Here is a 24614-nt window from a genome sequence, read left to right on the forward strand (position 1 = left end):
TGCCATAGACCCTGCTTAGAATAGCATATGTGGTCCATGCAGGTATTGTGTTTTAAAAATCTGGCTGATTCTGAATTCTAAAACATATCTGATCTCCCAAGGATTTTGAATAAGGGATTATGGAACTAAACTTCCTAGTTTTTGTAAAATCCCCGAACCCCTCCCTCAGAGGTTCTGGATTGGGGCCTACAACTTGTCATTTACAAATTGGTCCTATAAATGATATTTTTTGTATGGAAAGTTGAAAAATGAAGACTAAGCTGAATTCATGATTTTTTTACCCCTGGTTGACCATGGTTACTTCTCAGAAGCTAGTTTTCTTCCTTTTATCATCTCCCCCTCCACTTCCTGAAATTAGTCATCTGAATAAAAAGATTGGTTTTATCTTTTTGAAAGCCTCCATCTTGAAGAGATGGTATTAGTTGCTGCTCTTTCTGCCAGTTGCTTTGCAGTCATCAGTACCTCATTTAGCCTCTCTGTGCCTCAATTTTCTCAACTAGAAGGGAAGGTGTCAGACTGGTCAGATGACTTATATGTTCCTACTATTCCATTATTCAGAGAACAGCAAATATTTCCAAATGTATCTTAGAAAATGTCCATGTATTCTTTGTGGATGATGTTTGTTAATTATACTGATATAGTATGTTATTCATGTTAATTGGAATGCCAGAAAAATTGTATCCTGGCTATCAGTATGGACTTAAGAAAATAAACAATTTATTTATCTATGTGTTTTTGTTGCTGGGGATTGAACTTAGGGCTTTGTGCATGCTAAATCCACACCTCTAGACCCTTAAGCAGTTATATTTGAGTAGGTAATACTTGCATAAAGTAGAAACTTTAAAAACATGAAACTATGTATTAGAAGGTATTTCCCTTCCACTCTGACTCCTAGTCTCTCTTCCCAGAGGCAGCCACTCTCCCCAGTTTATTTGTTTATTTTTATGTGATGCTGAGGATCAAACCTAGTGCCTCACATGTGCGAGCAAGCACTGGGCCATTGAGTTACAGCCCCAGCCCTCTAGAGATTCTTGTTGTTTTTTTTAAATTTATATATATAAATTTAAATTTATATATATACACACACACACACACACACATATTAATTGTAGATGGACACAATATTTTTATTTTATTTATTATTTTTATGTGGTGCTGAGGATTGAACCCATGCCTCGTACTTGCTAGGCAAGCTCTCTACCACTGAGCCACAACCTCAGCACCTCTAGAGATTCTTGATAAGAATAAGTAAAAATAATTTTTGTTTGTGTGTGTGGTACTGGGAATTGAACCCAGGAGTGCTCTTCATCTGAGCTACATTCCAGACCTTTTTTTATTTTATTTTGATACACGGTGTCACTGAGTTGCCCAGGCTGACCTTAAATTTGTTATCCTTCTGCCTCAGCCTTGAAGTAGTTAGGATTACAGGCATGTGCCACACATACAGCACATATTATTATTTTTTAAAATACAAAAATGAGCCTATATTATATATATTTTTGAAACTTGTTTTTGAACTTTATATTGTGAATGCTTTTTCAGGCCCATATTTCAGTCCTACATTTAAGATTCTTTGTAATCTGACCTTAATATGTTTTGTCAGATTTCTCTAGTATTTTCCAGCACCATTCTTTCATTTCTTGAAATATTTGCCTTGGGATACATTTATCCTCTCTACTTTTACCAATTTTCTAATCTTGCCCCAACACACTTAGCTCACTTGAAATGCCTTTCTGTTCTATTTGCTTATTCAAGTCATAAAAACTTTAGGTTTGTAGAGTAGTGGAAATTTAGTAAGACAGAGACTGGTCTTCAAGGCTTAACTATGTGTCTGATAAGCTTAGAATTCTATGAAGTCTTTTCTTTCTGAGTTTTCTCAAGTATAAAATGAGGAAGTGGAGTTAAATGTTGTTGACTATCTTGTGCTTGTCAAGGAAGAAATACTATAGAGAATTAAGTTCTAAAGTTCAGAAGCAAAGCTACATTACTGTCACAGTTAGTGCATGTGGATGCTGTTGAATTTAAGCTAAATTACTATGAAGCCCAAATGAAATAGTTTATGTGAAAAGTTCTGAAAATACTATATTGTAATAAAGGTGTAATTAGTGTTTTAGTAAACAAAATGGAGCAGGGTACTTTAGGTGAGAGGAGGATTGTTCTGGGATGCTCAGGGTTTAATTATTATAGTATTTTAAAGAATGTCTCAGAACTTCAGCTGCCCTAAGGGTACTACTTGAAACTTTTAAATTAATGGATACTACTTTCACTTGCTTTCCTGGTTGGGGATAATAGTGGATCTGATTTGTTCTCTTTTGTTCCTACAGCTGTATTATCAAGTCCTAAATTTTGGAATGATTGTCTCCTCGGCACTAATGATCTGGAAGGGGTTAATGGTAATAACTGGAAGTGAAAGTCCAATTGTAGTGGTGCTCAGGTAACAATTTTTCTTTTCAAGGCATGAAATTGCATGGCATTACTTGGAAAAAATTTGAGATATTGAGTAACTTTTATTTCAGTCCTTTAGAAAAACTCTTTCCCAGAAGAAGGCCTAGAAAAAAATTAGTTACTATTTCTCAATTATGAGAAATTCTCACCTTCTCAGGCACTCCATCAGAACCTTAAAGGGCCCATGACCTTTCTATAAAAGGTTAATATGGGAGGGGTTGGGGCTATAGCTCAGTGGCAGAGCACTTGCCTACCATGTGGGAGGCACTGGATTCCATCCTTAGCACCACATAAAAATAAATAAATAAAATAAAACAATTTAAAAAAAGGATATTATGGTGAGCTTTATTTTTGGCACATCACTTATGAAAATTTCACTGTACTTTATTTTCCTGAAATTCTGTCATTCATTCCTTACTTTGATAATTTAGTTGTTGGTTCATTATATTTTATAGTATCTCTAGAAATTAAAAGAGTTTTTATGCAGTAAGAAGCATCACTATTTTCTTATTTTCTGTTGACCTTTAAATATCAGTTCTAAACTAGACTGTACAAATTTTGAGGTATTAATTCCATCTTCTAAGGTGAAGATAATACTAAATTTCTTTTTCCACTCTCTTATCTTTGTATTTATACTCTTAGTGATTTTAAAATCTATTTTAGTATCTCATTTTTGGAGAATTATCAATTATTTAATTGAATTATTATATTCTCTCATTTTAGGCTTAATTTTGTAATTTCAAATCTTTTCTGGAAATAATAGAGTACAAATAGAAAATAAATAGAATCATTAACATTATCTATAATGTAGATAATAGTACATTACACTTTTTTCTTAACCACTTTACTGAGGTACAGTTGATATTAAAAAAGCAGTATTTTTTTTTCCTCCCCTTTTTCTTTTTTGCAGTACTAGCAATTTGGACCCAGGAACATGTACTGCTGAGCTACATCCCTAGCCCTTTTTTGTTTTTATTTATTTTTTATTTTTGGGGGGATAGTGGGGATTGAACTCAGGGGCCCTCAACCACTGAGCCACATTCCAGCCCCATTTTGTACTTTTATTTAGAGACAGGGTCTCACTGAGTTGCTTAGCCCCTCACCATTGCTGAGGCTGGCTTTGAACTCATGATCCTCCTGTCTCAGCCTCTGGAGCCACTGTGGTGAGCACCACCACACCCGGCTTGGGTTTTTATTTTGAGGCAGGGTCTTACTAAGTTGCTCAGGCTGTCCATGAACTCGAATCTTTCTGCCTCAGCCTCCCAAATTGCTGGGATTATAAGTGTATACCACCACTCTCAGTTTAACATTACCGTTATCAAGATGAACCTGACTATTTTGTTTTCATTTTTTCATACTTCCAGGTTGAAGACATTAGGTCTCTGGTTTATTTTTTACTTTTCAGTACTAGGAATTGAACTCAGAGGCACTTTATTGAGGCGTATCCCCAACCCCTGCACCCCACACTTTATTTTTTTTGAGATATAGTCTTGCTGAGTTGGTGAGGATGGTCTTGAATTTGTGATTCTCCTTTCTCAGCCCCCCAAGTCACTGGGATTATAGATGTACGCCACTATACTGGCTAGGTCTTTGATTTTGTTTTCAACCTTTATTTTATTGATTTATTTTTATGTGGTGTTGAGGGTTAAACCCAGTGCCTCACACATGCTAGGCAAGTTCTCTACCATTGAGCTACAACCCCAGCTCTAGGTCTCTGATTACTTGTACTTTAATTCTCTCCTTATTAATCAAATGCAACTATGATTTTAGAGATCCAAAGAAATGTATGAATCTTGTTAGCCAGGAAAGCATTTAATGTATTACTCTGTGAGTATAAATCTCTGGCTCTTTGATTGTCCAGCTACAACCTTGGGCAAGTCACTTACTTATTCACTAAACCACAGTTTCCTTGTCTATAAAATGAAGGTTAAGTTGTTTTTTTTTTTTTTTTTTTTTAAAGAAATGAAGGGGGCTGGGATGTGGCTCAAGTGGTAGCACGCTTGCCTGGCATTGAGTGAGGCACTGGGTTTGACCCTCAGCACCACATAAAAATAGAATAAAGATATTATGTCCACCTAAAACTAAAAAAACAAATATATTAAAAAAAAAAAAAAAAGAAATGAAGGTTAAATTTTTTTTTTAAAGAAATGAATGTTAGACCTGGGGATGATGTCAGTAGACCTCTCCAGTTCTGAAATTATGTGCCCCTAAATTCCCAGCCTTGAATTCAGTAAGAGAGCTTCAATTTGCAAAGTATTTAAACAACCAACAGAAGGAGAATCCATACTAATTGGCACTCTGGGGAAAAGTTGTAGAGAAAGGACCAGTGGAGTCTTCTTCTGGAGATTCTTCTGGGACTCTTTCAGATTTAGTTCCCTTCAGTGGAGGTGTTTAAGGACAATCAGCCTCTAAACTGAGGGTACTGGAGTAAACAGGGAATTAGACTAGAGGACCTGCTCAAAATATTGGTGATCCTGAAAGTAGCCTATTCTTCTGTAACTGAAAAATTTGTTTTATGAGTTGGTATTTAAGAGCCACATTTGGACAGTTAGGTAGCTAGGGTGTTTATATACTAATAAGCTTTTTTGTTTGCCAATCTAAGATCAAGAAAAGAAATTAAGAGAGACCGGGTTATATTAGAGAAGACTTTGGTCAAGACTAGAAGGAAAGTAGTCATTAGAGAAAGGTAAAAAATTTAAAAAAACATTTTTTTCTGTGCTGGGAATTGAACCCAGGAACTTATATATGCTGGGTAAGAGCTTTAACACTGAGCTACACTCTAACTCTAGAGGAAGGTAATCTATATGATTACAGGGAGGCCAGGTAGGTTTTACCTGGTCAGGGTTTTGTATAACTTCAAGGAATATAATTTTTACCTGAAACCAAATATGTCTCAGAGGACTCAGGGTGACTGCATATCCACTTTTAGGATTTTTATTTATTTATTTTTATGTAGTGTTGAGGATCAAACCCAGGGCCTCATGCATGCAAGGCAAGTGCTCTAACACTGAGCTCTACCCCAGCCCCACTTTTAGAATTTTTGTGACGCTTTGGCTATAAAGACACTTCCATATTATTTTATTAACTAAAATTTCAGGTAATATTCAGAACCTAATGTTTTCCTTTATGAAGTATAACTCTGTTTTTAAAAAAATTAACGTTTTTTTATATACCTTCTAAAAAATGGTTGCTCAGAAAATTAAAGTAGAACTTTTACATGATCCAGCAATCCCACTATTGGCTATATATCCAAAAGAAATAAAATCATATGTTGAAGAGACATCTTCAACTCCAGTGTTTATTGCAGCACAGTTCATGGTAATGAAGAAATGGAAACAACTTCAGTGTGTCCATCAACTGAAGAATGGTAAAGAAAATGTGGTACATGTATACAGTGGAATTCTATTCTACCGTAAGGATGAAATCCTGCCATTTGCATGGATAGATCTGAATGGTCATTGTGTTACATGAAATGACCAGGCACAGAAAGACAACTTCTCATACAAGTTGAAAGTAGAATACTGGGTAGCAAAGGCTAGGCAGAGTAAGGGAGAGTGAAAGGTGGGGAAAGACTGATCTGTGGGTACTAAGTTATAGTTAGGAGAAATAAATTCTAGTGTCTCATTACATAATTAGGGTGACCATAGATAATGATAATGTACTCTGTATTTCAAAAGGGCAAAAAGAAAGAATTTTGAAATTTTTCACTATAAGAAATTTTGTTTGAAGTGATGTATTAACCCTAATTTGAACATTATACAACATATACCCATGTCAAACATGACACCCTGTAAATATGTACAATTGAACGTGTTAATTAAAAAATAAAATTTATCATGATTGATATAATAAATTTAAAAGTATAGTTAAATCAGATAATAGTAAGGTTTGCTAATGATTTATTTAATGTTTAAGAAGTTTTCCCCAACTTGGCACCATGGCACACGCCTATAATCGCAGTGCCTCTGGAGACTAAGGCAGGAGGATCTCAAGTTCGGGGCCAGCCTGAGCAAGTTAGTGAGACCCTGTCTCAAAAAATAAAAAGGACTGGAGATGTGGGCTCAGTAATAGAGTACTCCTGGGTTCAATCCCAGTACTACAAGAATAAAAATAAAGCTTTCCCCTGTTAATTATTTAAGAAAATATTTTATTTGTTCTTTTTAGTTATACATGACAGTAGAATGTATTTTGACATATCATACATACATGAAGTATAATTTCCCCTTCTAGTGGTTGTACATGATGTGAAGTTACACTGGTCATGTATTCATATATGGACATAAGAAAGTTATGTCCGATTCCTTCTACTGTCTTTCCTATTCCCATCCCCACTCTCTTCCCTTCGTTCCCCTTTGTCTAATCCAATGAACTTTTTTTTCCTTCCCTCCTCCCCCCCAGTTTAATTCTTTAATGGTCCTCTTGGACTGGGAATTAGCTCAGTAGTAGAGCAGTTGCCTAGAATGAACAAAGGACTGGATTCAGTCCCCAGCACTACAAAAAATAATAATGAAAGTTTAAATGATCCTCTCACTTCATACTTTCATATATTTTAATTGCTGTATATATCTGAATTCCTAAGTCTGTTTCTCACCCAGCTTGCTTCACTGAAGTCTAGACTCTTGTTTTCACCCCATATTTGGACATCTCTATTTGGATGTTGACCAGGCATTTAAATCTCTACAAAATAAATTTTGTAAAATACATCTCCTTTTCTCAAAACCACTCTCTCATTTCTGCGACTAACACTGCCATCTGTTCAGTTGCCAGTGTTAAAACCTAGGAGTCATTGTTGATTCTTCCTTCTGCCATATCTAATTGGCCACCAAATTTGTTATTTTCCCTCTATCATTTTATAGTTGTTCTCCCTGCTGTTTTTCTATTTTAGGTTGTTGTCATTTCCTGCCTGGGCTGTTGTACTGACCTTTAAAAAAAATGCTTTTATAATCAGGAAAAATGTTAATATATTTTTATTATAGGAAATGTTGAAAACATACAAAAAATTAGATGGAACTGTCACTCGTAATTCTGAGATATAATTAACTGTTAACTTTTTAGTCTTTTATGTATATTTTTAATATAATTGAGGTAATTGTCTATGTGCATCCTTTGTCTAAAAATGTCTATTTTTTTCTCATTATTTGCCTATATCCATTTTTACAAAGAAGTGGGGTTTTTTTGTTTGTTTGTTTTTATTGTGTTATTGGAAATTGAACCCAGGGTCTGGAACTTGAGTTCCTCCAGCCTCAGCCTTCCAAGTAGCTGGGGCTACAGACCTGTGCCATTATGCCCAGCTACAAAGAGTTTTTTTTTTTTTTTTTTAATATTTATTTTTTAGGTGTAGATGGATACAACACAATGCCTTTATTTTTATGTGGTGCTGAGTATCAAACCCGGGTCCCGCCTGTGCGAGGAGAGTGCTCTACTGAGCACTCTACTGCTGAGCCACAATCCCAGCCCACTACTAAGAGTTTTAAGTGATACTTTTAATAGTTACCAAGTGTTCAATTACAGTAACAACTAAGCATTCAATTATAATAATAACCTAGAAAGTTGTTCTCCCAATCTGTCTTATCATTTTTCCAGTTTGCTTATTAATTTAAAAATATTTGTGTGTCTTCTGTATACTCTATAACTTCTGAGATGATTTTTCTTTAATGTAAATATAATTATGGTACTCCCTGCTTAAAATTCTTAAAATTGCTCAGAGGCAATTTAGCTTAACAAGAGTTGATTATATGGGATTTCTTTAAATCAAATCTCACCCTTCTCATTTTATTGATGTATAACTTCTTGGACTTTTATAAGCATCAGCCTTCCTATCTGTAAGTTGGAATAATTATAGTACCTATATCATAAAGCTGTTTTAAAGAATTGCTTTAAAAAGACTTAGATTAGCACTTTGTATATAAGGGCCCAATAAAGACAAGCTATTCAACCAGAGCAGCTCAAATTTTATCTGTTTTATTTATATACTTTTTCAGGTAAGGTTTTATTTGAAGAAAAAGTGTCACTAATTTTAAAAATTAATCAAAGTGAAACTTGAAATTTTTTTGTCTAGAATATCTTCTCTAATGTTTTCACCAGACACACATTCCTTCTGACTAGATATTTGCCGAAGAAGAGAACTCACTGCCCCTCAAGGAACCTGAACAAGAGCTTTAATAACAAACGTACAAAAACCCATGTTCTTAGTGGTTTCCAAATTTTGCTATACATTGGAATCGGTGGGATCTGAAAAATGATACCTACCTCCCATTTCCAGGCATTCTGGTATAAATGGTTTGGTGTTTGACCTGGACATGTTTTTTTTTTTTTTTTTAAAGTTCTCTAGGTCATTCCAATGTGCATTAAAGTTTGGGAATCACTTCCATTATTCCCTTGTTTAGAGGAACTGAATTCTTCAAACAAAAATGTTTGTACTCTGAAGTTATTCCTGCCCACTATCCCTGGTACTAGTAGTTGAATTTAGGAGTGCTCTACCACTGAACTACATATCCAGCCCTTTTTATTTTTTTATTTTTGACACAGAGTCTTGCTTAGTGGCCCAGACTGGTCTCAAACTTGTGATCTTCCAGCCTCAGCCTCTGAAGTCGCTGGAATTAAAAGCATGCATCATTATGTTCAATGATATTCTTATTTTGAATTTTATTTTGCCTATTTTAGTCTTACTTCAGAACTATTGAAATTAAAAACTGAAGCTTGTGTCCTGAAATTATACTGATGTGCTATTTTTTCATAGAGATGAGCTTATTAATTAGTGAAATATCTAAGGATCTTATCAGAACATCGTGTAAGGTAAAACACGTGAGAGTTAAGACTATGTTCTGTAGCATTTTCTTACTTTTTACCATAGAATTAAGTAAAAATCTTGGCCATAACCACCTTTTTTTTTCTTGTTTCTCTTTTAAAAATAAATAAATAAGTAAATTGGTAACACAGTGTTATCTCTGTAGCTGACAGTTCTTTGACTTGATGAGCTGTTTTTCTCTATGATGGGTTGAGCCCATAAGGTCATCTTGGTCTCTATCTTTATAAAAGGCAAAAGAAGATGATCCAGTTCTCATTTGAATATTTGAATATGTTTAGTGTTTTCAGATGAGGTGGGTATAAGGGCAGTATTTTAAAGTTCATTCTTTTATATTCTGTTTGTCATTTGAAATTTTAAAAGGTTAAGGAATTAGCAACACTGCCCTTTTCAAGACTTAAGCTCCTTTGAATAGAAATGCTTGAAATGGAACTAGTTAGTAAAGACCAATAATTTAAAAATTCTTTATTAGTTCAGGCCATGCCAAAGTCATATGCCTAGGTCATATGCCAAAATCAGAAAGTCTGGGAATGGGAAGCAGGCATCTATTTTTTTGTTTTTTAAAGATCCCTGTGATTTCAATGTACAGCAAAGTTTTTTGTTTCTAAAAATGTATTTTAAGAAAAATATACATTTTGGTGAGATAATTCTTTTTTTAATGTTTATTTTTTAGTTTTAGGTGGTCATAATATCTTTATTTTTTAAATTTTTACATGGTGCTGAGAATCGAATCCAGTGCCTCATGCATGCTAGGCGAGCACGTTACCACTTGAGCCACATCCCCAGCCCCAAGAGATAGTTCTTAAAGTGTTGTATATAGTAAAAGGTTGATACTTTTGACTTAGTGTTGTATATCTAATTTAAAAAGTAAATTTAACCTCATGCTTTTTCTTTCTCTCCCAGCGGCAGCATGGAACCTGCATTTCATAGAGGAGATCTTCTCTTTCTAACAAATAGAGTTGAAGATCCCATACGAGTGGGAGAAATTGTTGTTTTTAGAATAGAAGGAAGAGAAATTCCTATAGTTCACCGAGTCTTAAAGATTCATGAAAAGTAGGTACACATTATGTCTTTCTCGGTTTTTGTTGTTGTTTGTTTATTTGTTTGGGAGACTGGGGATTGAATGGGGAGAGTACTTGATCCCTGAACTACATCCCCAGACCTTTTTATTTTTTATTTTGAGATAAGGTTTCAATAAATTGCTTAGGGCTATGCTAAATTGTTGAGACTGGCCTTGAACATGCAATCCTTCCGTCTCAGCCTCCTGAATTGCCAGGATTATAGGCATGTGCCACCATGCTCTGCTCTTTCCTGTTTTTAAACATTTATTAGTGTTTAATTAATATTATTATTATTATTAGTCTTTAGTTTTGATAGCATAACAATTATGATAGAACAAGAAACCACTGGGCCCAGTCCATTTTTATGGACAACTGAGGATTTGAACATTTGGAAAACTTGAAGTAGTTTTTTATTAATTAATTTATTTCCTTGATTTTTCCAGAGGTTTTTCTTGGTTCTTCTCTACTTCCCTGTCAATTAATAAGCATGGATATAACTCCCATAATCATGATAAAAAATTGATCCTATATAAATTCTTATGATATAATGGAATAAAGCAGTTCTAATCTTAAAAAAAAGAACTATAAGACAATGTAACTATAACATACATTTCAAATAAGTTAGAATAAATTCATCAACTTTTAAAATTCAAAATAAAATTTCTGAAGTATGAACTATTTCTTTAAATATAGAATTGTAACATTTTAGAACCAGAAAAGATACTTATAAAACCTTTAGATTGTTTTTGTTTGTTTGATATTGGGCATTAAACCCAGTGGCACTTTACCCTGAGCTACATCCCAGCCCTTTTTTATCTTGAGACAGGGTCTTGCTGAGTTGCTGAGGCTGGCCTTAAACTTGAGGTCCTCCTGCCTCAGCTTCCCAAATTGTTGGAATTTCAGACCTATGCCACCATGCTCAATGTTAGCTCTTTATATTACAGATAAGGCGGTTGAGACACAGAGTGAAATTTTTTCCCTAGATGTTATGCGCCACATCCATCCTGACATGATTCTAAAGGTTTTACAGTGGGTGGGGTGGTGCACTCCTGTCATCTCAGTGACTTAGGAGGCTGAGGCGGGAGGATGGCAAGTTTGAGGACAGCCTGGGCTGCTTCACAAGACCCTGTTTCAAAATAGAAAGGGCTCAAAATAAAATGAAATAGGATTTTGCTCAGCAGTAAAGGGTCTCTGGGTTCAACCCCTAGTACTGTAAAATAAACAGATAAATAATAAATCAATAAGTAAATAAATAATATATATATATTTTTTAAAGTTCATCTTGTTTCAAGACAGATTTATTGACAGATAATATGTTAATTACAAATTCCTTAAATTTTAGAATAATTTTTAACAGAATTCTGAAAATTTTAAGGTGTATGGCACTTATAATCAGGGGTTTTGGGTGATTTGTTTTATATTCATGAGATACCCCCAAATTACCATCTTGTTTAGGTAATAGATTCTATTAATTTTCAGAAGTTTTCAGTTTCCTCTTTTCTTTTGGGATGATGAAAACTCCTGTTGGAATCATTGTTTTTTTTTTTTTTTTCCTTTTGGTGTTGGCAGTTATTATTTGGTTCAATAGTGTTAACATTGTCCTTAAATGTGAGGTCACATTGAGGTCAGTTGACAACCAAATGTATATATTTAGTAAGTTCAGTTTTTAAGAAGTATTATAATATGATAATATTTAACACTGGCATGAGACCAGTTAATTATTTCAAAGGGGAAATTTGGCCATTGGGATGACTGATTTGAGCCCTTAGTTTTGTTTTGTTTTGTTTTCTCTTGTATACAGATTCATTATTCTGCTCCTAATTGGCTTTTGGGGTCTTATTTTTTTCTTATCTTTGAAATGGTTATTTCTTCCTTCCTAGTGTCACAGTATTGTGATGAATGAATTAAATTTTAATGCTTTTGAGCTCCTTGGTGGTAGATCACATTAAATATTTGGTCCCTGTGTTAGCAGGGGAGGAGTCCTTATATAAATGTTCCTCCAATCACTATTTTGAGTCAGTGAATTGTGAAGTGCTAGAGTATGTCTTAATAGGTCTAATAAGAGCTGTTCACCACCAGAGAATATTTTTTCCACCATTAAGCAGATGGATAGCTATGCTTTTTAAAAAAAACCTATTGTGATCTCTACTGATTACAGGCTAGTAGAGGAAAATTGGTTGTATCTGATTGTTTTGCTGACACATCAAGTCTTTGGAAATAGCCCAGATTAGTAGCATTCCCTTCCTTCCATGCAGAGTTTCCCATTTCCTTTTTTTTTTTGGTCTTCATATCTGATTTCACTTTTCAGCATCTGTGCAGTTGATGTGTTTTCCTGGTTGAACTGATTCTTTCTTCCTGATGCTCCTGACTTGGACTATAACAGTCAGCCCCTTCTGTTACCTACCCTCTTTTACCCTCCAAGATTTCTCAGACATTCTTTCACTTACTGAATTGTAAGCTACAGGTTACTTTTCTCTGTATATATTTGCATTTTTTTATTACTGGAATACCATTTTTGATGTGAAGTTTGCACTTAACTGTCTTTGGTGTTTGCAACACCTCCCAATTTAGTTTCATCTGCAGATTTAGTGTCTAGTGAGGCAGTTTCTGACTTAGAATTAAAGTGAATATTAGTAGAAATTTGAAGCTAATTTTCTTTTCTAGTATAGTGGTTAGTTCAAATACTTGAATTAATTTTAGGCTGTACTATAAAATATGCTTTGCTTTTAGTTAAAAATTTAAATTACTATCAGCCTCATAGTTCTCTAGTAGAATTAAATTAACAGTTTCTGATCAAGCAAGATTCTATTCCTGTATATCCTAGCATGAAGAATTGGAGTGGGGGCTGGGGATGTGGCTCAAGCGGTAGCGCGCTCGCCTGGCATGCGTGCGGCCCGGGTTCGATTCTCAGCACCACTACAAACAAAGATGTTGTGTCCGCCAAAAACTGAAAAATAAATATCAAAAATTCTCTCCCTCTCTCTCTCTTTCTCTCTCTCTCTCTCACCTCTCTTAAAAAAGAAAAAAGAATTGGGGTGTTTTTTCTTTTAAAGTTAGCTTCTTTTTCTAGTAAAGTAATATATGTTGGTTAGAGAAAGAAAAAAAGAATGGTAATCTACAGAAAGTCATAGATAGCCACTGTTTATGCCTTTATGTATGTTATTTTATATATTGTTTAATACACTTTTTTATATTCTGTTTTTTGAATTTGGAAATTTTCTAACATGCACAGAAGAGTATTATAAACCCCATGTATCTATCACCATTCCCAGTAATAATTAATGTGGAACCAATTCTGCCCCATCTACATTCTCTCCTCTTCCTTCTCTCCTATATTATTTTGAATCCAAATCTTTGATATCATATCGTGTCATGTATAAGCATTTCAGTAAGTATCTACCAAGCTTTACTACTAAACTTTTATAAAACTTAACAATTAGTGTGGTTATGTCACCATAAAGGGTTCTGAAGAGTTTTCTCCAGAGGCAAAGGAGACCTCTGTGGGGATCATCCAGGTACATGATATGTCGACATGTCACAGATTTGGATTTTAGCAGAGTATAGCTTTATTAGAACCAGGCATCATGGCATACACCTGTAATCCCAGGGACCCAGGTAGCTAAGGTAGTAGGATCATAAGTTTGAGGCCAGCTTCAGTAACTTAGCAAGACCTTCTCTCAAAATAAAAAATAAAAAAGTCTGGGAATTTAGCTCAGTGGTAGTCATCCCTAGTTTCAATCCCTGGTACCATAAAAAAGCTTCATTAGAAAGTGAAAGCTGAAGATACATTCTGAATGAAGACCACCATCTGAAGAGTTAAAAATGCTTTGGGGGTCTTGGGTACTTCTTTTTTTTTTTTTTTTATTTAATAGAAGTGGTTGGACACAATACCTTTATTTTATTTATTTATTTTTACATGGTGATGAGGATTGAACCCAGGGCCTCGAAAGTGTTAGATGAGCGCTCTACTGCTGAGCCACAATCCCAGCCCTTGGGTACTTCTTTTTTATTGTTCTTGTGTGTGATACTAGGATTGAACCCAGGGCCTCATGCATGCTAGGCAAGCACTGTACCACTGAGCTACATCCCCACCTCTTCTGCGGGAGAGTGGGTAGGTGTTTGGTAACAAGGTCATTCTGCCAAACTCAGCTCTTTGGTCATGAATTACATGATATTTATGGTGGTCTGGTTTTCCACAATCTTCACTTGTCTCTTCTATCTACATAACATTTGGAATGTGCCTGTTTTATAGGTTTCTTAAAATACATCTCCCTTGCCGAGTGCTGTGGCACACAGCTGTAATCCCAGCGGCTTCAGAGGCTGAGGCAGGAGGATCACAAGTTCAAAGCCAGCCTCAGCAAAATGAAGGCACTAAGCAACTCAGTGAAACCCTGTCTCTAAATAAAATACAGAATAGGGCTGGGGATGTGGCTCAGTGGCTGAGTGCCCCTGAATTCAATCCCTGATCTCCCCCCGCCACCGCCAGAATCTCCCTTTGTTTTATCTAATCTGAAAACACATAACGTGCACTTAATAAAGCTTTAATCAAAATTAGCTAATTTTCATACATGAGTAAATTTACAGTAACTCTAAGATTTATAGATTTCTCAGAAATTAGGGAGTAATAGTCCTAGAGGAAAAATCAGGTCTGGGGGGTAAAGTCTGATCATGGGGCTTTTAGATTTACAGCTACAGTCTCTGTTTTCTTTTGTCTCCTTTCTACCTCTTTATTCATTCTATTCTATCTCAGTTACACTTAAAAAAAAAAGAACAGTAATTGCTTACATCATTGTTTCTAATCTTTGTTCAAATTCCCAAATAGGTCATAAGTTTAACAGTTTATTTGAATCTGGATTCAAATAAAGTCCTTGGCTAAATAGGTTGATGTGTTTTATAGTCTTATTTCATCTAGAGGTTCTTTCTCCAACTTTCTTTGTTTCTTGCAAATTATTTGAAGTAACTAGGTCATTCTGTTGTTTCTGAAAGTCTAACATTTTGTCAGTTACATCCTGAGGGTAATTTAATGTATTGCTTTACTCAGTTAATATTTCTAGAAAATTGATTATATGTATTTTAATGTAAAAATTAGATGATTCTGGGGCTTGGGTTGTGGCTCAGCAGTAGAGCACTTGCCTAGCAATGTGTGAGGCACTGATTTCAATCCTTAGCATCCCATATAAATAAATAAAATAAAGGTGTTGTGTCCACCTACAACTAGATATCGATCTATCTATCTATCTATATACACACAGACATACACACACATATAATTTTTTAAAAATTTAAAAATGAGATGGATTCTGTGTGCTGTTTTTAAAATTGGTGCATTATTATTATACATAACAGTGGGATTTGTTGTTGCGTATTCATACATGCACATAACATAATTTGGTCAGTTTCATTCCCCAGTATGTACATGGTGTTTTGTAACCTTTCTTTCACTTAGTAAAATTTGTATGATCTTCCAATGCCATTAAATATTCTTCTACAAGTTTGTTTTTAATTTTAATGCTTGCATAGTATTTCAGCTCCTAAATTTGAACTTTTTGAGGCTGGGGATGTGGCTCAAGCGGTGGCACACTCGCCTGGCACATGCGGGGCGCTGGGTTTGATCCTCAGCACCACATAAAAATAACATAAAGATGTTGTGTCCAACAAAAACTAAAAAATAAATATTAAAAAAATTCTCTCTCTCTCTCTAAAAAAAAAAATTTGAACTTTTTGTTTGTTTTTAATCTTTATTTTAAACACAGTAATTATATTTTTTAGTTAAAGAGTTATTTTAATGCTAGGAATTGTGATAAAGTACCCAAGTGCCACAGGAATTTTGGGTTAACAAGAGCATATTTTGTGCTTTCACATGCCATGAAGAGGTATGTAATGATTTGAGTTTACCTTACTCTTTCAAGGCAAAATGGGCATATCAAGTTTTTGACCAAAGGAGATAATAATGCTGTTGATGACCGAGGCCTCTATAAACAAGGACAACACTGGCTAGAGAAAAAAGATGTTGTGGGGAGAGCCAGAGGGTAAGTATAGAGGGGAACGTCTTGAAATTTTATGTCACTTGAAACATGACCCTCTCAATCATATTATCTGATCATTTGCAACTGAATACATAGCATTTTGGCCCTGGTTTCACCATATCATATTTGTGTCATTTGAAAAGTGTGCTTCTTAAAATTTACCCATATGGGCATGAATTTGGGTACAATAAAAGAGATGGTGAATTGGATGTGACAATTTAAAAATTCATATTTATTCAAGAAATATCAGGTGCGGGGCCAAGGTTGTGGCTCAGCGGTAAAGCGCTTGCCTAGCATGTGTGAGGCACTGGATTCGATTCTCAGCACCACATATAAATAAATAAAATAAAAGTCTATAGACAACTAAAAAAATATTTAAAAAAAAAGAAATATTGGGTGCTTTTTTAATGCTCTGTTGTCTGTATTGGGTAAGGCTGTGAGGATTTGGAACAGTATTAATCCTGCTTCCTGAAATAATTTCTTAGGAATTTACTGAGTCAACAACTTAAAAGTGTTCATCTAAATTAATTTTATCATGTCCATTTATTCCATACTGTTTTATTTCTAGTCTTGAAATTGATGAGGTAATATGAAATTTAAAAATTATATTAAGCCTGTTTATTTCAGATTTTATCAGGAGAACAGATCAGTGGAGAACAGGAATTGTAAGTTACTGGTATAAAGAAGTATGGAATTGTTAACTACCTTAATGTTATTAATAGTATTAACAATAACTCACCTTCATTAGGGTTTACTATTTATCAGAGACTGATTGTGAATGCTTTATAGGTATTACCTCATTTTAACCTTGGAACAACCCTAATATTCCCATTCTACAGATGAGGAAACTCAGAGGAATTAGGTTACTTATCAAAAATCACACTGATAGTAGTAAGTGGCTGGCAGCTCCAGGGCCTACCCTCTTAACCATCACACCAGAATTACTGGCATAACATTGTTGAACAGGGTGGTTACTGGTTCTCACTGTTTCAGTGCTTCATGGCACTCTTAATGCTATCACAATCTGTGGTCCTTCTGACCTATAATAGACTGTGTGAATCCAGAGTTATTACACTGATAAGCAGGCCACCACAATGAAAAATTGTACTGTACAGACCGAAGTGCAGGTTACAAGTGAAAGTTGCCTCAGTTATAGCATGAGAGATGCTCTTTTTTGAGCCAAAGAGATCAGATTAGATCCTTCAGGGCTGGGGTGCATGTGTACACGCATACACGGATGTACTTGTGCCCCTGCTTTAGGAAAATTTCATTTATTATGACAGACAAATCCAAATTAAGTCATCAGTGCTTCAAGAAATAATAGTACCCATCTCCCACAATTCCAAAGATGCCCCTAATATTATTCAGACTTGTCAACCCCTTTGAGTATTTTTGTTTTCCCTTTAATTGCAAAAAAAAGATAGATGTAGATACATAAGGAAATGCCAGTCATCAAAAAGCAAAGTCACTTTACTGTCCTTCTTCTCTACTTCTATAAGTATTTATTGTTAGCCTTTGGTTTAAGTTCTTTTAAGTCTTTATATAGAGAGATAAAGATGCAGGCATTAATAGATATGTTTCTAGATACATTAACACATGTATGGAGAAACAACTATTTTATAACCTCTTTTCACCCAGAAAATTGCCAATATATTCACACATCAATAAATTTATCTATGTATCATCATTTGCAAAGCTGTTATTTTACTATATGGATAGATTAATAGAGCATACTATTATTTAGTCATTCTCCTGTTATTTAGATATTCTGACTGTATCTAGTTTTTTTTCTATTTTTAATCTAATTTTTTGTTTAATTGTGAACAATGTCATGGTGAACCTCCTTGTTACTTATATCTCAGTGCCTCTGCCCAAGCAATCTTTTTTTTTTTTTTTTTTTTTTTGGTACTGGGGATTGAACCTAGGGCGCTTAACCACCAAGGCACATCCACAGCCCTTTTTGTATATTATTTAGAGACAGGGTTGCCTAGAGCCTCGCTAAGTTACTAAGGCTGGTTTTTTAACTTGAAACCCTCCTGCCTCACCTTCCCAAGATGCTGGGATTACTGTAATGCCAGTAATTCCGATCAGTGGAACTATTGGGTAAAACATGTATATGTTAAAGTCTTTCAGCAAATTTTGCCATACTTTTATGTATGCTTCTACATGTGTCTCCCTTTATGTGGATCTTGATTCTAAAGTATTTATTACAGCTGTGTATTCTCACTCTGGCCCTTTGTTGAATAAAAGATACCGTGTTCTAAAATGTTGGGGAAGCCAGACTTTTACTCAAGTAACTTGTCTTTCTGAAGTAGTTTTGAAAAATCCCAAACTATACATACCAATATTTCTATACTGCCACCTTTAAAAATATACAATGTTTTGGTGACTTTTAATTAAGCAATGCAGCCAGCTGTGGTGGCACATGCCTGTAATCCCAGTGACTCAGAAGGCTGAGGCAGGAAGATCACAAGTTCGAGGCCAGTCTTGACAACTTGGCAAGACCCTCAGCAACTTAGTAAGACCCTGCCAAATAATAAAAAGAACTGGGGCTGTAGCTCAGTGGTAGAATGTCCCTGGTTTCAATCACTAGTACCACAAAAAAGGGAGGGGGAGGGAGAAGGAACGAAGGAAGGATTGGGGGGGGGGGAGGGAGGGAAAAGAAAAGAAAGTAATAGACTGTTACTCTCTGTATTAAGTAAATTTCTATGAAGTATAAACATACGGTACATGAACAGCAGGAGGACAGACTCTTGACTGTACAAATTCACTTTCCATTGATTTTACCACCACTTACTTTGACATGTAATGTAATTTATCACCTTCTCTTGTGGAAATTGTATTTATAAAACACTAAGCTGATAAGTCAGGCTATGCCAAACCTTGACAATAGATTTTTTCTGCAGACAAGTTTGTGACTGTGGTACAAACATCCCTTTAGGCATTTTTAAAAATGTTTTGATTTTTTGAACAGTTGTACACTGGGGCCTAAAGCCCCAAATAAAAATTATCTAAGAAAAATTTTTTATTGAAATAGAATTTTCATATATTGGGATATAAAATTCACCATTTTAAAGTGTCCAATTTAGTGGATTTTATTTTATTCACAGGGTTGTGAAACTATCACCACTAATTCCAAAGCATTTCCATCAATCCCAAAATAAAACTCCATGCTCATTAGCAGTCACTTCCCATCCCCTCCTTCCCTGCAGCCCTTGACAACCACTAATCTACTTTGTGTCTCTATGGATTTGCCTGTTCTGGGTGTTTCATATAACAGAACCATACCATTTTTAGTCTTTTATGTCTGGCTTCTTTCACTTGTCCTAATTTTTAGGGTTCGTTCATCTTGTAACATATAGTAAAAACAATTTTAGAAAATGAAACTGATATTGGCCCCATTAAGCATTTAGTAGGGGTGATTCTTTCTAAATTCAGGAAGTTGAAAAACACAAGAGGACCTCTTTTTCAAAGAGCAACAAGAGAAAAGGCTAAAAGCCTGGCAGAAGATCAGGAAATAGAAGTATTAATAATGAAAAGAAAAGAACAAAAATATAAAGAAGAACTATAATAGAGAAGCTTGAAGTTTCCAAACAAAGCAATGATAAAGAAATGGAAATGCTAACTCCCTTGATTTGAAAAATGTTGAAAAAATATACCAATATTACATGTTAAGCCAAAATTTAAAATATATAGATATAAGACATAAGGAGCAGGGTATCTGAGCTCTCTGTTGACTGAAATCAGTTTTATAAATAAATCTTTTAAAATGTGTTTTTACTTGAAACAAGTCACAGGTCATTCTGGAAACAAAATGATCCATTTTGGATAATTGCATATTCTCTTAGTTGGCTGCTGGGGTCCAAACTTCCTTAAGATCCCTTTCAATATCTGACAAAACTGTTCTGGGTTCTCCTCTTAATTTTTTTTTTTTTTTCAGGGTTGGGAAGCTTATCTCCTTTACTGTTTGATCTTTTCTTTTTAATAATTTTTCCCCCAAAAAAAATCAGCCAAAGAGGCTATTTCTGAATAGCACCTTTGATCCCAAGAGTTCCCAGAGAAATGTGTTCAATCATACTCTACCATTTAGGTGTTAACTTGGCGAAGGCTGCTATTGGAGTTGGCCTTGTGAATGGTATTTATTTTATTTACTTTAAACCTTGTTCTGCTTATCAACTCTCCTTTAATAAATATGAGTTTACCTGAGCAGAATAGGGAAAAAGTACGATTGATGCCTTTAAGATAATTGATGATACCACTTTATATACATTATTAATTCTGCTATCTCTGTCTATGGCAGGAAGGAGTGGTACAAGTAATTAACTCTTTGGTTTGGCTTACCATATGTTTTTCTTGTATTACCCCTAAAGATGAAGTTGCTTTTGGGGCTGGGATGGTGGCTCAGCGGTGGAGCATTCCCCTAGCCCGTTCAAGGCCCTGGGTTCAATCCCCAGTACCACATAAAACAATAAATAAATAAAGGTATTGTGTCCAATTACAACTAAAAAATAAATATGAAAAAAAAAAAAAGATGAGGTTGCTTTCATTTTAACCTATATTGGACAAGGAAAAGCCAAAAACTACAACAACAAAAGTTTCCATGAATTTCTCCTAAGCAAATTGTGGTCTGTGGTTGTTTTTCTTTGGGCATATATACCATTGTGTGGAGATAACAGAAGAAAGCTTCTACCTATGAGAATGGCTGCTGGTCATCAGATCAGAATTAGCTTGATGTTTTATAGAAAACAGATGTTTTTATAAGTGTTAATCTGCATTTTACTGTGAGGCATTTGCCATTATGTCCTTAAATTAGATGATTTACCTTCACTGAAAGTGATTGCTTTTATGAAGGGTTAAAAATGACAAGACATGTATTGCAATTTTAAAAATATGTATAAAACAATATAGACAGCCTCTATCTTCCCTCCTAGAGCTTAGCAATACCATTCTATAGAGACTGTCACTTTTCAGCTCTTCAAGGACCCAGGAGTTGAAACTAAGACATAGGCCCCAAGAGTTGATATTCTTTTCACCACATACCTGTGCTGTGCACCTCACACTAGAGGTAGACTTTTTGAAATTGAGTGTGCAAGAACATCATTTGGAGCTCATCTTTCAGAGATTTCCTAACCTAGTAAATCTGGGGAAGATTGAAGAATATGTATTTTGGGGGTGGAGGGGGGGTTACCAGGGATTGAACTCAGGCACTCAGCCACTGAACTACATCCCAGCCCTATTTTGTATTTTATTAGAGACAGGGTTTCACTGGGTTGCTTAGTGCCTCACTTTTGCTGAGGCTGGCTTTAAACTCAATGATCCTCCTGCCTCAGCCTCCAAAGCTGCTGGGATTATAGGCATGTGCCACTGTGCCTGGCAAGAATATGCATTTTTAACAAGTCATTCAAATGATTGTGACAAAGGAGGTCTAAGTTTTAAGAAACACCAATGTATGTAGAAGGGAAGTTTGTGGGAAGAGAGAACAGGAAAAGGGTGAGGAGAGGAGACAGGAGTAAGGGACATTTTTGTTTGTTTATATTTTTGTGGGGTTTTTTTTAAAACATGGATTGAAGCCAGGGGCACTTAACCACTGAGTCACATCCCCAGCCCTTTTTATATTTTTTAAAATTTAGAGACAAGGTCTCTAAGTTTCTGTGGCTGGCTTTGAACTTGTGATCCTCCTGCTTCAGCCTCCCAAGCCACTGGAATTAGGAAGTGAAATACACCAAAGACAAAATGTCCATTCTTGAAATTTACCTTAGGCTTTGATGGTGGAAGTGTTACATGGGAGATAATTTCTGTTTCGGCTGCCTTTGGCTTGGGATAAAGGTGCGAAGGTTGTCCGTGCCCTGAATAAAAATCTGTGGGCTGTTACAAAGTGTACAAAGATCAGCTTCCGCTTTGGCTTTCTTCTGTATGATAGCAGAGGTAGGTGGAGAAACAAATTTGTTACAGATAGATAAAAATATCCAAGGAGGAGGGATTTCAAGACAAGTTGTGGTCATCAAGGTCAAATGCTGTAGAGATGTAAAGAAAGATGGAGGCTGAGATTAGTTTGTTCTGTATGGTGTTTTAAACTGTTTTAAATTTCAGGATTAAGAGGGCCAAACCCAAATTACAGGTGGTTCAAATAAGAGGGCAGTGAAATCCTAAGTACATCTATATAAGAGCTCTTACATTTACTTTGTGGCCACTTAACATGAAATACCTTGTAATATTCTGGCTGTGTTTGCCTTGTCTCCCCAACTAGGTTGACAGCTCCCTAAAGCTTGTTAGGACACACCCTATATCAGTATTACCAACTAAGATCTAAGACCTCTCAGGTCTAGTAGCGGTTTCACCACAAGGAAGCTATATGCCTTGGGCATGATCAGCTGTTTCCTCATCTATAAAATGGTTATATTCCTAACTTCCCTATCATGAGCTATTGGAAGGAATAAATAGAATAATATATACAAAGGATCTTTGTGAACTGAAAATTAGTTTTCTCTGAAAGATATGGATGTTTGGTAAATGATAACAGCTGCTTTGCTTAGGAAATTCTGTGATGATCATGTTTTTGTTTATTTTAGATTTGTTCCTTATATTGGAATTGTGACGATCCTCATGAATGACTATCCTAAATTTAAGGTGAGAGATTATACCATATGTTTCATTAAAAATGTGATCTTGGACCTGGTATTGTAGTGCATGCCTGTAATCCCAGCTACTCTGGAGGCTGAGGCAGGAGGATCACAAGTTCCAGGCCAGCCTGGGCAACTTAGCAAGACCCTATCTTAAAATAAAAAGGACTGGGGATGTAGCTCAATAGTAAAGTGCCCACCCTGGGTTCAAGCCTCAGTACCACCAAAAAAAAAAAAAAAGTGACTTCAAGCTGAGGGTGTAACTCAGTGGTAGAGTTTATGCACCTAGAATGCATGAGATCCTGGGTTAAAGCCTCTAAACAGTGATCTTTTGCTTAATTTTGGAAACTTTAAGTGGATTGTGGTTGAAACATGAAAAAATAATAGTTTAAATATATCATGGCCAAAAAGTCTAGTTTATTAATTGATTCTGAGAACTTAAGAACTTTGAAAAGCATCTCTGACTTGTGTTTCTGTCTTTATTTTGTAGTATGCAGTACTTTTTTTGCTGGGTTTATTCGTGCTGGTCCATCGTGAGTAAGAAGTCTGCCTTGCTGTTCCTGGGAAGATGCCGTACTTTTTGTTACTGAATGTTTGAAGTAGCTGTTGGTCTGTGATTGGTGGAATGGAGAACACACATGTTGGCGTTTCTCAGTAGCCCTGGTTTACGTTAGTTTATGTTTCCACGCCAGAATCTGTTTGGGCGGGTGCGTGTGCACTAGAGTGCACTCAAGGGGACTTTCAATCACAGAATTTCATATGTTGTCATTGTCACACTTTCACATTTTTGTACATCAGTGAATTTTTATATTAAAAGGTTGAGCCAAAGCCCCCAGTGTTTGTATTTTGAAGCCAAGCTTCACTTCTAAAGTGCCTACAGAGTTCTGTAAATGAAAATGCAGCTCTGCACGAGTTTGAAACTGTCATTCCTCCTTATAATGGGAATGGCACATACTGAGGTGGTCATAAGTCTTTAACTTTTCAGAATTTTAAATAAAAGACTTTGCACATTGAACCCCTTATCCCTGGATTGTGTTTGTCCAGAAAGCTCCTGAGATTTGCCTTCCTTGGATGGTTTTAGTACTCCTTGTGGGGGTACAAAAGTTTTGGGTTGAAGAGCCCTTCAGCTAAGAAGATTGCCCTAATACTGTTATTGTTTTGTTTTGTTTTGTTTGTTTTTGTGAAGCAAAAGTAGCCATTGACGTTCATAGGAAATCTCTTAGTCATAAAATTGATTCTTCACTAGGGCGTGACTCAGATGTGTATAAACCCAACTAGTATTCCTGAGAGATTCAGAAAATCTCACTGGCCTGTAAAAACTCATAGCTCTTTGTACACTTCAGACATTCTCAGTCCTTTGTATACCAGGGCATGTGCAGGAGGCAGGACAGGGTGCTGGATGGCAAGCATTGTACTTGTCTTTAAATTCTAATTTGCCTGAATGTGTTGTTTTAAGTGCGTGGCTCTGCTTTTCTCTAATGCAAACTTAAGGCAGAGTTTAAAGCAACAACTGCAAAGCTCAGTTGTGCATTTTCTTTTAATATTGAGACTGATAGGGAAACAGGAAGTGTAGGGTAAGCCAGTATGTTTTAAGCACAAAATACTCATTAAGTCTTTCTATTCTCTTCTTGTATTAATGCATAAGTCTCAAAATAGG

The 24614-nt window shown here is 35.5% G+C and overlaps 1 protein-coding gene across 2 annotated transcripts in view; it reads left to right on the forward strand.

Annotated features, from left to right (window-relative positions):
• The window catches only part of Sec11a (SEC11 homolog A, signal peptidase complex subunit), a 39000-nt gene extending 15028 nt beyond the window's left edge, over positions 1–23972 (forward strand). The window contains exons 2-7 of one of the 2 annotated variants that reach the window (XM_076848782.2): positions 2325–2434; positions 10154–10303; positions 16221–16340; positions 16965–17002; positions 22907–22964; positions 23448–23535. In XM_076848782.2, coding sequence (XP_076704897.1) covers positions 2325–2434; positions 10154–10303; positions 16221–16340; positions 16965–17002; positions 22907–22932 — 444 coding nt within the window. In that variant the 3' untranslated portion in view covers positions 22933–22964; positions 23448–23535. Of the gene's footprint in view, positions 1–2324; positions 2435–10153; positions 10304–16220; positions 16341–16964; positions 17003–22906; positions 22965–23447 lie in introns of both variants that reach the window. The other variant, XM_076848781.2, reaches the window with a different exon arrangement.
• The last annotated feature ends 642 nt before the right edge of the window (positions 23973–24614 follow it).

Source organism: Callospermophilus lateralis, chromosome 3 (assembly GCF_048772815.1).
Source record: "Callospermophilus lateralis isolate mCalLat2 chromosome 3, mCalLat2.hap1, whole genome shotgun sequence".
NCBI classification, from domain to species: domain Eukaryota; kingdom Metazoa; phylum Chordata; class Mammalia; order Rodentia; family Sciuridae; genus Callospermophilus; species Callospermophilus lateralis.